Source organism: Brachypodium distachyon, chromosome 3, assembly GCF_000005505.3.
Source record: "Brachypodium distachyon strain Bd21 chromosome 3, Brachypodium_distachyon_v3.0, whole genome shotgun sequence".
Lineage (NCBI taxonomy): Eukaryota > Viridiplantae > Streptophyta > Magnoliopsida > Poales > Poaceae > Brachypodium > Brachypodium distachyon.
Window position 1 is genome coordinate 36,318,165 of NC_016133.3, and position 13,926 is coordinate 36,332,090.

The 13,926-nt window shown below is 48.3% G+C and overlaps 3 protein-coding genes across 5 annotated transcripts; 1 reads left to right on the plus strand and 2 right to left on the minus strand.

Moving 5' to 3' along the window:
- The first annotated feature begins 126 nt into the window (after positions 1-126).
- On the plus strand, positions 127-1,190 carry LOC100846727 (RING-H2 finger protein ATL28-like). Its single transcript, XM_010236731.3, has one exon. It carries the CDS (start codon positions 382-384, stop codon positions 1,015-1,017), a length of 636 nt encoding a protein of 211 aa, XP_010235033.1. The 5' UTR covers positions 127-381; the 3' UTR covers positions 1,018-1,190.
- Positions 1,151-5,734, minus strand: LOC100835863 (replication factor C subunit 3). 3 transcript variants are annotated; one of them, XR_731619.3, is made up of 13 exons: positions 4,804-5,734; positions 4,259-4,369; positions 4,122-4,154; positions 3,834-3,996; positions 3,525-3,703; positions 3,294-3,430; positions 2,681-2,776; positions 2,519-2,588; positions 2,320-2,400; positions 2,076-2,202; positions 1,758-1,906; positions 1,474-1,529; positions 1,151-1,291 (listed from the first exon to the last, which is right to left on the minus strand). XR_731619.3 is itself a non-coding variant. In XM_003574331.4 (11 exons), the coding sequence occupies exons 1-11, from the start codon at positions 5,428-5,430 to the stop codon at positions 1,833-1,835; spliced, it is 1,698 nt and encodes a 565-aa protein (XP_003574379.1). In that variant the 5' UTR covers positions 5,431-5,733; the 3' UTR covers positions 1,540-1,832. The 3 variants fall into 3 exon arrangements, 1 of the variants encoding a protein (XP_003574379.1); XR_002965720.1 differs by lacking the exons at positions 1,151-1,291; positions 1,474-1,529 and adding an exon at positions 1,540-1,658; XM_003574331.4 differs by lacking the exons at positions 1,151-1,291; positions 1,474-1,529 and having other exon boundaries at positions 1,540-1,906; positions 4,804-5,733.
- Positions 5,735-11,542: 5,808 nt separating this feature from the next.
- LOC100836170 lies at positions 11,543-13,660 on the minus strand. Its single transcript, XM_003574332.4, has 2 exons — positions 13,357-13,660; positions 11,543-12,841 (listed from the first exon to the last, which is right to left on the minus strand). Exons 1-2 carry the CDS (start codon positions 13,414-13,416, stop codon positions 12,128-12,130), a joined length of 774 nt encoding a protein of 257 aa, XP_003574380.1. The 5' UTR covers positions 13,417-13,660; the 3' UTR covers positions 11,543-12,127.
- Between the last annotated feature and the right edge of the window lie 266 nt (positions 13,661-13,926).

Genomic DNA, 13,926 nt, shown 5'->3' on the forward strand with positions numbered 1-13,926 from the left:
ATGATCCGAATAATTCAGGCCAGTACTCGACACCAAACCGTGTCAACTTCCACGGTTGCCGGTTCCACGAGTGCATGCATCGGTCGCGCGAAAACGAGCACGCGCGCGAGAACGCAGTGCCACGCGATTCGGGGTAGGCTCTGTTGGTTGGTTGGCCACGGCGCCACGCCACGCTCCATCTACACTGTCCATGTCGTGCCGCCCCGGCGTCCCTGTCGCCTCCTCGTGAAGGCCACGGCTCCCCTCCCCCTCAACGCCGACGCCGACGTCCGACGATAGACCTACCACCCACCTTCACGACCCACGCCCATGCGCGCGTGAACTAAAAGCGCCCCCCTCGGTTTCCTTCCCGATGGTCGCCGCCGCGGACGCACGCGGACGATGCTGCAGGCCATGGCCGCGCGCCGCTTCCTCCTCGACGGGCCTCGCCCGCCTCCGCCGGCCCAGAGCCAGCAGCAGCAGCAGGGCCAGACCCAGACCCAGGCCCAGGCCCAGGGCGCGTCGTTCCCGATGCTGCTCCCGGTGTTCCTCCTCTTCGTGCTCCTCCTCTGCTTCCTCTCCGTCTTCGTCCTCCGCGACCTCCTCCGCTTCTTCTCCCTCTGCCTCCGCCGTCGCCGCCGCTTCCAGTTCCGATCCTCCGACGGCGACGCGCCCGATCCGCCGCCGCCGCCGAAGCCACCCGGGCTGGACCCCTCCGTCATCGCGTCGTCGTTCCCCATGCTGCGCTTCGACGCCGCCGGTGGCAAGGCGCCGGCGGAGTGCGCGGTGTGCCTGTCCGAGTTCGCCAACGGAGACGCCGTCCGGCTGCTCGCCACCGTCTGCCGCCACGCCTTCCACGCGCCCTGCATCGACTCCTGGCTCCGCGCCCACACCACCTGCCCCGTCTGCCGCTCCGACCTCAACCTCCACGTCCCGCCCCTGCCGCCCGTCGACGACACCGCTGTCGCCGCCCGACCTGCTGCGGCGGCGGTCCACGACAACCGGACGACGTCACCTCCCGAAACCGACCTCCGGTAACACAGGGCCACCGGCCAGGCAAATTATCATCGAGTACAGCATTTTGTTTTCGATCTTTTTAGTTGGAGGGAATATGCAGCTTAGCTTCATTCTGTAATCTGTATATAAACTGAAGAAATTACAGCACAAATTGAAATATTTTCTGAAAATTTAAGCATGGAATTTTCACCTTAGCAATGTGAGTCTGTGATTGCCATTGTTCATTGCCATCAGTGTAGCAGATGAAGCAGAGGACTGAATGGAAGGCCGTTCTAAGTTTAGTACTCCCTCAGTCCTGAAACAATTGACGTGGATTTGTATAAGAATCTATACATGTTAATGTCACTTATTTTGGGATGGAGGCAGCACATGACTAAGTTTACACTCCATTAAGGATGCCAGAAGAAATAATTCCTGAAAGAAAGAATACCAGTAATCAGGGAGAGTAATGTGGCACTTTTGCACAAAGAAGAATACCTGGTTTAGGCCACAAAACAAAGCCAGACTGATGGTTTCTGTACATCAGTAAAACTCTGCATCCCGAAAGGAAAAATATCAATCCTTGTTCGTATATAACCTTGTGATATTATTGCCAGATCATGGATGGAGTTGATTTTATTTTTTTACAACTGGAACATCACGATTATAACATATACGAAGTTCTGCACGGGATCACACATATCACACATGGTGTGGATAAAGCATGTCTATTTTGCTTTTACATACGAAGCAACATGAGGTGCTTTGGTTCAGAGGCACACCATTCTTATTTATCAACAAAAGTACTGCGGTACTTTCGTGGTAGGATTTGTCGATGGAGAGAGTGATTGATCATTTTATACAACACCGCCTCTGCTTGAGTTTTTTGCTATTAAAGATCTGTAGAAGCTCATGAACCGCACGGTGAATTCTGCAGGATTTTGCAAAGTTTAGTTATTAGCTCATCAGACTACAGTCCGCAAGACTACAATTCTTCCTTGCCCTTGGGCCTGTAAATATCTCTGCCTGCTAATATATGAAAAGCCAGCATTTGCTGGGTCTTTTAAAAAATTGAACAAAGAGAACAGAATTGCTAGTACCTTCAATCTTTATGAAGCATTGGATGGCCTCCCCTTGGTCAGGACCCTCCACGGCGAAACCTTCTATATTGATATCTCTTCTGTTCAAAGTCGAGTCCCGAGATTTGTAATCTTTGCACTGCTTATTCTGAAACATGCAGTTTGTATGTTGCTCAGTGCTCACACGGGGCAAGCAAACCACAGTATAACAAGTATTCTCTACAAACCGAACTAATTGACTTAAGATGCTTGCTATCATGCTCACTTGGTTCAATTCCGATGCCAGTTCATCGATACTATTCTGGAAATCTTCATCCCTGTCCCTTTTCAGTTCAGTAACCAGGTGCTGCATCTCAAAGGAAAAGGACAAAATGAATGTGTAATGAGCAATGCCAAAAATGAACCTTGGCTGGGCTCTTGAAATCACATAAAAAAACTTAAATACAAGGCATAACCGAGCTTACGCAGAAAATATAATAAGGCGACACATTATGTTCAATCATCTTCCTGATCTTCCCACGAATGAGATACAGCCTGTGTAGAAGCCAAATCAGCAAACATGTGTTTTTCTTCTGAATTTCAAAAAAGAAGCTTGCACCAACTGAACTGCGAACATAACAGCTTACTGCTTCGGACTTGGCTCTTCCATGATTTTTTTGGCCACATCAAAAATTTCCTCCTCCCATCCTGTCAAAATAGGTTGGTCCTCTACGAATGGATAGCTGTGTTTGTTAACAGATTTGTTTATCAATATGGGAAAGCCAATGATTGTAATTTTGTTGACAGAAAAAAGCACCGACGACACTTATAACAATGCGAACAGACAGTTATAAGCAATCATGTCGACAAGGATGATATATACGCCTTGTTAGATCAGTTACACATTCATTATTATTACTTAAAATGAATACTGTACCACTTACAAACATTTTTGAGAGTGCAGCACAATTAAGTCATAACATGGCATCAGCACTTGCAAGATACATTGACCAGTGCCGGTCTAATTTTTAATAACAGCTTAAATATAAGTTGGCGAATCAGAGTCGTTGGATTAGTATCTAGATGTCATTTTATTTTTATTTTTATCCATTGTTCTTTTCAAATCTTAAAGCACAAAATATATCCAATGGTTGAGGAATCAACTTATTCCTAAATGAATAGCTTCGAAAATGGACTGTGATTATGGCGATTCTACTATCAGAATATGAAAATAGGAGGGAAATCATTCCATGTGCTTACTTTGCTTTCCAAGTAGCTTCAAAAGAACGTATTGCCTGTCGGAGATTAGTGCTTGCGCTCGTTGCAATTCTACTAGCAATTTCACGAGGTAAATATATGCCTTCTTTCGTAGCAATGAACTCTAGAACCTTGATTATCTAAGAGAAAATAATATTTCATCAAATTGTCCAGCACTGGAATTGAGAAGATAAATCCCCGATCTAGAATTTAATAGACTGAACTTGAAAGTACCTCATCAAATGAAGGTGGCAGAAGTGTGATGACCTTGCATAGATGTTTGACAGCCTCAAGGTTTGAAGAATTGGAGCAGCAGAAAATGATTTTACTGCAACCTACATACCTCCCCAGAAACCAACCAATATAATGTTGAAGATCGGACGAAATCCTATCAGCGTCATGGACCACAATCACTGCATATATGAACCACGAACACTTTTAACATGTCGTATGACATCAACAAATAATAGGAAACTGTTCAAAACCACGTGTTGATTGACAAAAGTACCACCAAGCGAGAGGTGGAAACGTGTTAGCATGTACCTCTGCAGTTGGTATGATCACAAATCGAGTCTGGTGGCGGGATCGATTCATTCAACAAAGTAGTTATTACTTGCTTCTCATAGCCATGTAAATCAGCCAAGTTTACCTCCACATGGTGATCTGAACTCTTTATTTTGATATCAATATGTTTGGCAATTTCTCCCTACATCAACCCAGTCAATAGTTCTCCAGGTAGAAGGTATGGAGTAATATCCCTAAAATACTGTCCTCCTCACAGTAACAGATTTGCTAGTGAATCAGAAAATGTATACAAGTTGCAGCACATACCTTCAGCTCGATTCTCTTCGGGCGTTCCTCTATCTGTCAAATGGTGATTTAAACAAAACATAGTGAGTTTCTGAGCACCAAGTTTTAACTCAGGATAAAGAGTAGCAGTCATTTGTTCATAGGTTGGCTAGAGTGACCTTGAGATCATCAGGACCAAAAGCATCCCTTAAAAGGGCCAGCACCATGCTTTTCTTTCCAACCGCCTGCATGCCTTCAAATATGAAATGGTTGCATTGCCGTGCGGTTACCTGGATGCAGCAGGGATATCCAGCAGCCACCAGAAAATTCAATCTCAGTTGACAATTCATCAATCTCCATTTGTGCCTCGCACCAATCAACTACTCCCAACGTTCCAAAATACAACGCGTATAACTTTTGTTGACTTCAATTTTATAAAGTTTGACCAAACTTGTAGCAAAAAATATCAAAATCTATTGTGGCAAATGAAGACAAGAAGATCCATAATGAAATATCTTCTCATGGTGTCTTGGTCTCGCATAGTAGATGTTACTAGTATCTTTCGATATATGTTTGGTCAAAATTTATAAAGTTCGATGGTCAACAAATTTTGTAAGCTTTATATTTTCGAACGGAGGGAGTAGAATCGGGCGAATAGTAACAAGGGAATTCAAAAGGCATTGGCGTTTCGTTTAGACTGAAGTGAGAGGGTGTGCGTGACAACCAGCCGATGTAGCTCGTCGGCGACGGCCTTGTTGCAGATGAACTCCCCAAGGACACTGGGCCGGTACATGTCCGCCCACACGTATTTGTCCTCCGCCGCCGCCGGCAACCCCACCTGTTGCCGCGAGGACGATTCCACCTGCGGCGACGGCTTGCGCGAAACCCGCACCCAGATGTTTGCTCCCCTCCCGACGGTGGTGGCAGTATCACTCCTCCAGTTGCTCCCATCGGCCGTCACGGGTTTGTCGTGGGATTCCGTCGGCGTCAGCGCTAGGCCGGCGGCAGCGGCGTCCTCTCTCTCCCTCAAAGGCCTCCTCGCGGTCGCGGCGACACTCGCATCGCCCTTCTGGGTCGCTGCCGGGGGCGTCGACGCGTAGGACGACGGCCGGGGCTGCGGAATCTGGGTGGGGGTGGCGGCACGGGCGCGGAGAGCGGCGTTGCTCTTGGGAAGGCAGGAGGCGCCCCATCGGTGGAGCATGAGCATGACCTGGGCGCGGGATCCCGGCCCCGGGAGGAGGTGCGCGGCGCGGCGCCTGGCCTCGCGGCGGCGGTCCTCGGCGAAGGCGGCGGAGAGGGTTCGGGCGCCGGTCGGGGATGCGGGCGCGGGCGTGGGGGGCTCGGTCGCCATGGCGGGCCGGACGTGGACGGGGAGGACGCGGCGTTGTGGGATGATGCATTGGCGTGTGGTGGTGGGCTCGGAGGAGGTGATGGGAACCCGCAGCAGCCGGCTTCGACCTGGCCGAGGAGGGAGGAAGGTGGCGGCGGGGGGAACAAGGTGCGGGATTATACCGAGCCGGAGGAATCATTCCGTTTGATTAAGCTAATGCGTTTCTAGTCATATTCCCCGCGTCGCATGCTGTCGCCGTCGCCGTCGCAGTCGGGTGACTAGGGAGCTCTGCTTGGCCGGCCGGCCGTGCCTCGCCGTGGGACGGCGACCGACCGACTGCGATACCAGATCAAGTTTTTTTTTTTTTTTAAGAATACGATACCAGATCAAGTGGTTTTGCATCGCTCGCTCAACTGAAGAATTGTCTGGCAGTGAAGGAAAAGAAAATTGAAGCTCCGTTTGGTGGGCCTCTGGCAGCGAAGGATGCCGCTCGAAATGCTTGGTGGGCCGAATTCATGTTGTTCTTGTTCAACCTTCTTGCGGTGACTGTGGACGAAGGACTGCCTCTAGCCGAAGATATGGCCGGATCTTCTATTTGGGCTGGTAGCAAGTCAGACAATCCGCACCGTCAAGATCTCTACTACTTATAAACTTTTCTAAATCTCCCACACAAAACGTACACAAACTCTTCCCACCTCACAATTAACAAATAATTAGGCCCATTAATCAGATCAAACAAATGACGTTCAGTCTGCTAATTTTTTCCGTGTGTGCGTTTAGCCATTAATTTACGTCCGACGGTGCTATGCCACCCGACTCCTGAAGTCCCGATCCGCACATACGCGATCTGACCCACTACCATTGGCGTGCCTCCACCCTCAACTCGACCGCCCGCCGCCACCGCCCTCTCCTGCGTCGCGCGCCCGTCGCCGCCTCGCGCCCTCATGTCCCCGCCTCCGCCGCCTCACGCCCTCACGCGTGCGCCGCCAACCGGCGCCCGACGCCGCGCCGCGCCTCGCGCCCTCACGCACATGCCTTCCAGAGCCTGGCGCCGCCGCCCTCGCGCCCCGCATTTAAATTGGCCTAAGCTGATCTACTGTCATCTTCAAATGATTAGAACTTCCCAGGTAAGCATTTAAATTGAATATAGATCCATGCTTCACTATTTAATAGTTTACTACTCTATGTAAGTATCACCTATGTTGATGATTGTGGTTTCTGAAAATTAACAATTCTCAATGCTGACACTATCACATTGCTAGCCAACCCATTTCCTTTTTGTTCTGAATTTCAATTTGCATTTGATAATCCTCTTCTGGATGTCGTATTAAGTCGTGTAAACTGCAACAAGGTTACTTTTATAAAGATTATTGGAGTACCTAATGAATCTATGTGCTTGTATATACTCGGAGATAAGGGTTTGTCTTCTCTAGGGAAGGAGCTCGTTCTCTTCTCATAATGGAAGAGTTGCATAAGAAGAACGGCATTAGAAATGGTAAGTGGTAGTGAAGGAATTTATATACAGTTTCTGATGGGAAAGGAGAACATGGTCCTGAAAAATTGAAGGTGTCGTTCTTATTTGTCTTACTGGTTCTGATTGCCATTTTTTTCGAGGATAATATGGATGCTATCTCCGTTGATTCAGAAGTAATTCAACCTCTTGCATTTCTGTTTCTATCTCATGTAAAATCCCTCTCATGAGATCCACTCTATAACCAGTTTTACTAATATGTTTTGACTACCTCTTGGAGCAGCATTTGACAGAAAAGAGAAAGAAGACTCAGTTTTACAAATATGATGCATGCATTAGTTTTCCCATGAAGAGAGCTTTCCAAAACAGCAGCGAACAGTCCAAAGGCCTACCTGAGCTCCTCATTCTTTCTGTTGGTATTCTAGCATCTGTGCTTAATGTTTGCTATAGTATTTGCATGTTTGCATTTGAGCCTTGCAGAAAATAGACATGGTAAAAACACGGAGTTTGGTTAATTTACAGGGTCCACTATTTTGCTTGTTTTTCAATGTTTAATTGACATATTAAATCTGTATTTTCTATCTCTATGTTGTAACCTTATACTGTTGTACCTATTTTGTTTGCAACCAGTTGTTGAATTCGACGGCGTGGGTCACTTGATTTCTCTCTTTAATTGACTATTGTTTCTGCTGCACTTCTTGATTGATTCTGTGGCACTTCAAAAACCCACACTCCCCTGCAGTTGCAAAACCAATCAAAGAAAACTTTCTTTTCTTTCTGTTTTGGGAGCGATGTTCAACATCCATTTTTTCAGTTTTTTGTTGTTGAGAAGCTTCTATTTCATGTCAGAATCGTAAGGTGCTTCTGAAGTCTTATGTTCTCCAGGCAAAGATCATCGTGTATTTGTTTAGGTAAAGAGACGATAAGTATGAGAAGCGGACCCAATGTTTGTGCATTTGTCCTTTGTGCGTGGTTCCAATATCTGTCCACTTGGCCAATTTAATTTTTCCTTAACTTTTCTATGTGTTGCAGCTGGCAGATGAAACTATATTATCTGAGGCTGTTGAATCTCCTGCTGTGCAAGATTGGTTTAACAGAGCTGCTGGTGTTGGGGATTTATATGCGCTCTTTCTGGCTTTGAAGTTCCAAGAAATAAATAATGTTCAGAGAGAATGTTGATCAAAGTGGAGATATCATAGTTTTAGATAGATTCTGCCCAATAAGATCTTGGTCTTCATTATATCAATTTTGGTGTTGATCCAAATGGAGAAATCATGGTTAGACAGATTCTGCCCAGTAAGGTCTTAGTTTTCATTATATCAATTTTGGTGGTTTTGGCCTGTCGTCATGTAAGGGATAATTCTTATAGCTGGTTGTGTTATTCTTCAATGTGCTTAATAATTTTGCATTATCTGCGTGAAACCATCATGTGCATTTTGATCAGTGTTGTAGAAATGTTGAAATTGGTTGCATAATAAGTACCTCGATATTTTATATGAACCGAGACTGAATTTTTTTGGGGTGCTTTGTCAATTTCATTAGCCACTGGATTTACTAACATCATATATGTATATATTCTTCTTGAAACTTCATTCAGAAAATACTTTGTTTCGTTAATAATTGCCTAAAGTATTGAATTGTGATTGTACCGAGACTACTAGGCATGTAACCGGAGCACTTCTCCATTATTGCAGTGGACACTTCATCTATTTGAGTTTGAACAGTAGCTCAAGATTGACCCTCCAACTAGGAAGAAATATGTTGACCCTTCTCAGTCATGATGTTTGAATTTCATCAGCTGTTATACTTTTGTACGTTTGTATGACTATCACCAAAAGGCTAATCCGTAAGTGAAATACGGTGTTGTAAATGTAGGACGTGCGTGCACGTGCATACTCACTAGTCACCTAAAAAACAAAAACAAAAACACTCTCCAAGCTCAGAAACTTCCTTCCCCTCAAAAGAGAGAGAGAGGTGGAAGAAACCCTAGCCGTCACCGTTTTAATCTCCATCGGGGTTTTCATCTCTGATTGCTAATTTGGCATCAGGAGGTGAGGGGAATAACATATCAACATATGGCATAATGTTTTAGTACCTTTCTAGAAGGTTTGTGTGTCAGTGGCGGCGCCCTGACGATGAAGGCGACGACGCACGGATTGAAGGTGTCTCCCCATTCATGGAGCTTGTGGATCTCACGGATCGTAATTTCATGATTTTGGTCACATTGCGATGGATTCAACAGTTTGATAACCTGAATTGCGAGGGTGTGTTATTGACCATCGTGTTCAACGTTTTCAAGTTTAACCCGATGGATGGACGGCTAATCCGGCTCTATAAAACCTACGAGGTTAGTTGCCAGTGAGAGGGGAGAGGGAAGCAGCAGCAAGTTCAATCTCCATACACCACGCTAAACTGAATGTAATCTGCTAACTATATACACTACGGAATACTTAAGAGAGACAGAGGAGATTAATATGAGCAGGGGCGCAGGGGCATGCAGATGTTGCAGGATGAGCAGGGTGTGGCAAGGACGAGGAAGACCAGATCTAGAGACGACCGAGCGATGGAGTCGGTCGGTCTTCTTGTCTGGGCACACGAGTCAAGTCCAAGTCCAGGAATCATACGAATATCTTTTGACTTTGACTGATCGGTCGACTCGCCTATGCCCTATGGCACACGCAGACGCAGGTACTGGATCGACCACTTCCAGTCAGTCAAGCTAGCATCGGCCGGCCACACCTCGCAGGGACTTGCACATTTGTGCAATTGTGCTGCAAGAAAGACAGTACTGGAGTACTGGTTTAGTTATTTACAGATTACGTATATAATCGTGGCGTATTAGCAGCTAAGTACATGGGGCTACCCTGCGTGCGTACGTACGTACGCACAGGCGCTTTTCTTGCCTGCCGCCACCTCACGAATCGAGCAGGAAAGTTAGGCAGACATGGCGTGCATAATGCATTTGCAATTTCCCGGTACAAGACGCAGACCGTTTTCATAGCATCGAGGTACTGTAGTAGGTCTCGTCCCCGGATGAAAGGCCGAACTGAAACCGGCAATTCCATTCTATGCACTATGCACTACTTGTCAGAACGTCCTGCGTTGCACGGGAAGGAAACGGTGACGTAGCATGCGTACACGGGAGTGGGACATACTTCATGTCCATCCGAACTAGGAGTATAATTATTTCCGAACTGGAGCACGTTCTTTGTGTGTGTGCGCGCGCGTATATCGCCACCGGAACGTACATGTATGATAGTACTAGGATCGAGCAAGTACGATGGCGGCAATTACTCAAGGACTGCTTAATCCACCTGCCGAACAAACAATAATCTCTGGATGATGTTTCTTCTGCCGACCAGGCAGGCAACCCCCCCGCACCACGCATTGCTACGTCATCCTCCTGCCCACACATTCCGAGCCGATCGCCACCAACACCCCCCGTGACATCGATCGGACGGCAGCCGCGTGACAAGGTATTATCGCTCAACATTTTCCTCCTTTGAGCGTCAGAGGCAGATCAAGCAGAGTCAATCAAAGGCGGCGGCGCAGGTTCGCCCGACACGTGTGCCCCGTAACACGTCGACCTGACGTCGTAACCCACGAACGCGTGCGGGCCCGCATGTAAGTACGGCGAGTGACTTGGCTGCCTGGGACCTGCCTGCACCACGCCGTGTGAGTGCCGTGCCCTGGCACCAGCATCCATTCTGAACTTTGCGACGCCGAAAGAGTTCTGAATATCTCACAGATTTTGTGAGGCCAGAAGCATTTTTGGCGTGCTACTACAGTATTTTTACCGAGTGTACTCTAAATTTGACCTGACAAATTAACACGGGCATGAACCAACCCAATCCCAAAGTAATCCAGAGCATCTCTTTCTGCCCAACCCACGCTCGTTTATGTGTCGACATCCACCTCGGCCGAGAAAAAGCCTCTGCTCCTCTCTTCTCACACACAAATACACAATGACACAAAACCATTGGAAAAAGTCTCCTTCTTTACGCTGTTCTTCCTTCCCTCCGAGGAATGTCACCGCTAGCTCCTTCAATTATTTTTCCACATATAAATAACAACATGTCGCATTCTATTCCCTTTGAGATAGGGCAAACCAAATTCTTGTACTCCGTAGTACCAAAAGCCGATGCAAAGGGGGCGCAGAAATTTTTTTGGAGCAGCCGATGCAAAGTTGCCCTGCATTATTGCTGCAGATAGAAAGATGCTTTTTGCCTTGCGAAAACCGGGCATCCATTCCATGGAAACAAATTCTCGTTCCGCGTCGGCTTCAACAATATAATGATGCTGCCACCTCCTGGCTACTCCATCCATCCGCCCACCACCAAATCTCCCATCATATCACATCACAAAGTGTTTAATTTATGTTAGTTTAATCTTGTTTAAGTTAACGACAGCAACAAGAAGAACGACATTAATTGGTTGTACAGTATAATAATCTTTCCATCACATTCTGGCTGCCCTTGTATCAACGCAAGCTTTGCCGCTTGTTGGGCATTAACGTGACGGCTTGTGCTACTAATGGGAGAGGTCAGTCTCAAGCCAGTTTGCAGATGCCTCACAGTTAAGGATCAACAAACCGGAGAGCGAGGGAGGCCAGAACCATCCTTGAACCCATATCCTACACTTGATTAACAAGTGGAAACAAAGAAAAGCAGAGAAACGATTTAGCAAGCTTCTAGCACTCCATATTTACATACCAAGAAAGCACTAATGACGCACAGTCATCACAAAACTTGTTCAACAAGTGGCAATGCAGGAAGCGGAGATGAGCTAATTAATCTTGCTAGCTCACCACGGACTGCACCCGCATTGCTTATTACTACTCCACTAACCTGCAGTACCTAAGGCAAGGAAGGAATGAACATCACAAAAACCAAGACTAGTACAGAAGAAGCAGAGCAGGATCATAACCATATACAGTAAAATCTCTCTGTAATGTAGGAGTAATTCTGTTTGTTTCCTGTCCTAAGGATGGTAATGATTAAGCAGTAAGAACAGAAAAAGGCTGGAGCTTTTTCAGTTGTGTGTCCAAGGTCCACCCCCTTTTCCGGCTCTAGCTAGCTTTGCTTTCTTCCTGGAAAAGCTAATTAATGGTGCAATGGAATCCACATCGAGAAGCACCACCACCAAAGGCGACCGGGGGGGAAGGCATTAGCAATGGCGAGCCGCACCCAAGCCAATGGTGGCCGCTTTGTCACCGGGGCAATATGTGGATTGCAGCAATGGCGGAGCCTAGTAGTCGACGATGAGGTTGCCGAAGGGCGCCCGGTGCGGGATGCCCTTGCGCCGCTTGGCGGCCGCCGGCGGGGGAGGCGGCGGCGGCGGGGTGGACGGGGAGAAGCTCTGTTTCCCCGCGGCGGTTGCATTGCGGAGGGAGGAGGAGGAGGCGCTGGCGGAGGAGGGGGAGCAGCCGGCGACCTTGCAGCCGAGGGAGCAGAAGCGGAAGTTGTCGAGGAGGCTGCGGCTGCAGACCTCGCAGAGATTGGCGCCGCCGCCGCCGCCATTGGCGCCGCTGGCCTTGCCCGGGTGGTTGTTCTTCTGCTGGGGCCGCTCGTTGAGGAAGACGACGCGGGCGCTGTTGATGACGTAGGTCTGCACCCCCGCGATGTCCATGAACCGCGCGATGTCCGACACCCGGATCACGTCGTGGTACGACGACCGCCGGATCTGGGTCACGTGGTGGCCGCGGTGGCCCTCGGCCAGGCACTGCGAGCACAGCGCGTGCGCGGCGGCGGCCGTGGAAGCGGCCATGGCGGTGGCGGCGGAGCAGTCGAGGCAGAACATGTTGCACTCGCCGCGGCTCCGGTGGGAGTCGGCGTGCGTCTTGCATTGCGCGAAGAAGCGCGCCGACAGCAGCGGCCGCAGCCACCGCGGCCACTGCTGCTCCTCCGGCTCCGCCGCCGCCGCCAAGTCCTCTTCCTCCTCCGGCTCAGGGGCGCCAGCGCCCTGCACGCGACGACAACAAACATTGAGATTAGTCAGTTCAAGAAGATAACATTCAGCCATGGATTGAATTGAAATTTGGCCTCTCGTGGCAAGAAAATAAGAAATTGCTCGCCATGGAACAAATCAATGATTTCTTTCCCCAATGGAGAAGACTAGGATCAGTCCCGAATTCGAACGCAACCAAAATGCTCTGCTTTATTAGTACTACCAGAGAAACAACGAAGAAACAGAACAATAGTTGATCAATGCTTTGACCGCCCATACTTCAGAAGATTGCCACGAATTCATCCCCAAACAACAGAAACACACGACACCCAATGACCCAATCCAACAGTAGCGAACGACCAAAGACGACGACGAATGAAGAAAACAGTTTCATTCATTTCCCCGGTTCCCCCGGACAAGGGCGCAGAACTAGCAAAAGAAACGAACATCCGCAGGAAAACGAGGAGAAATGGCATGACATCGCGGCGGTAAGAAAGAAAGAAAGAAAGAAGAGGGAGGCTGTGAATTACCATGATCCTCCTGTTCTTGAGGCGGAGCTCCTTGAAAGGGGACTCGTGGTCGATGGCCATGGCCGAGGCTGCACTGCGCCGAAACGAACAGGGGGGTCGTTGTTGCTGGTGCCTCGGGGGAATCGAAGCGCAGAGCAGAGCGGTTGGTGTGCGTGAAAATGAAGCGAAGGAAGGATGGGCGGTGGGCTCAATATATGGATGGATGGATGGACAGGTAGCAGAGCCAGTACTCGAGAGACGAGAGGAAGAACTGAAGAAGGTTTCGGAAATGGGAAATGGGGCGTCAGTTAACTGCGTGTGTGTCTCGTTCTTATCGTCCCAAGTCAGCCGTCCAAGCCAAACCAAGTCGTCTTCCTTCTCCTCTCCTCCTAAACCCCGGATTAATTCAATTTAATCAATTTCTTTGACCGCTTTATTTAGCAGCGGCAGCCCAAGCGGATGCGTTATTTGCAAAGCAGCCTTCAATCAATACAATAACGCATACACGCACTCTAGTCTCTCCCCCTCTTTCCCTCCTTAAATTAATCTGAGTGGAGCTAGCGCCTAATTAATCTTCCTTCCTTCTTTGGA

Coding starts and splice junctions, on each gene's coding strand:
- LOC100846727 (XM_010236731.3), top strand. CDS start 382: ATGCTGCAGGCCATGGCCGCGCGCCGCTTCCTCCTCGACGGGCCTCGC.
- LOC100836170 (XM_003574332.4), bottom strand. CDS start 13,416: ATGGCCATCGACCACGAGTCCCCTTTCAAGGAGCTCCGCCTCAAGAAC. Junction 12,842..13,356: donor TCAAGAACAGGAGGATCATG/GTAATTCACAGC, acceptor CGTCGCGTGCAG/GGCGCTGGCGCCCCTGAGCC.
- LOC100835863 (XM_003574331.4), bottom strand. CDS start 5,430: ATGGCGACCGAGCCCCCCACGCCCGCGCCCGCATCCCCGACCGGCGCC. Junction 3,431..3,524: donor TGCCACCTTCATTTGATGAG/GTACTTTCAAGT, acceptor ATTTTCTCTTAG/ATAATCAAGGTTCTAGAGTT. Junction 2,777..3,293: donor GAAGCTACTTGGAAAGCAAA/GTAAGCACATGG, acceptor TAACAAACACAG/CTATCCATTCGTAGAGGACC.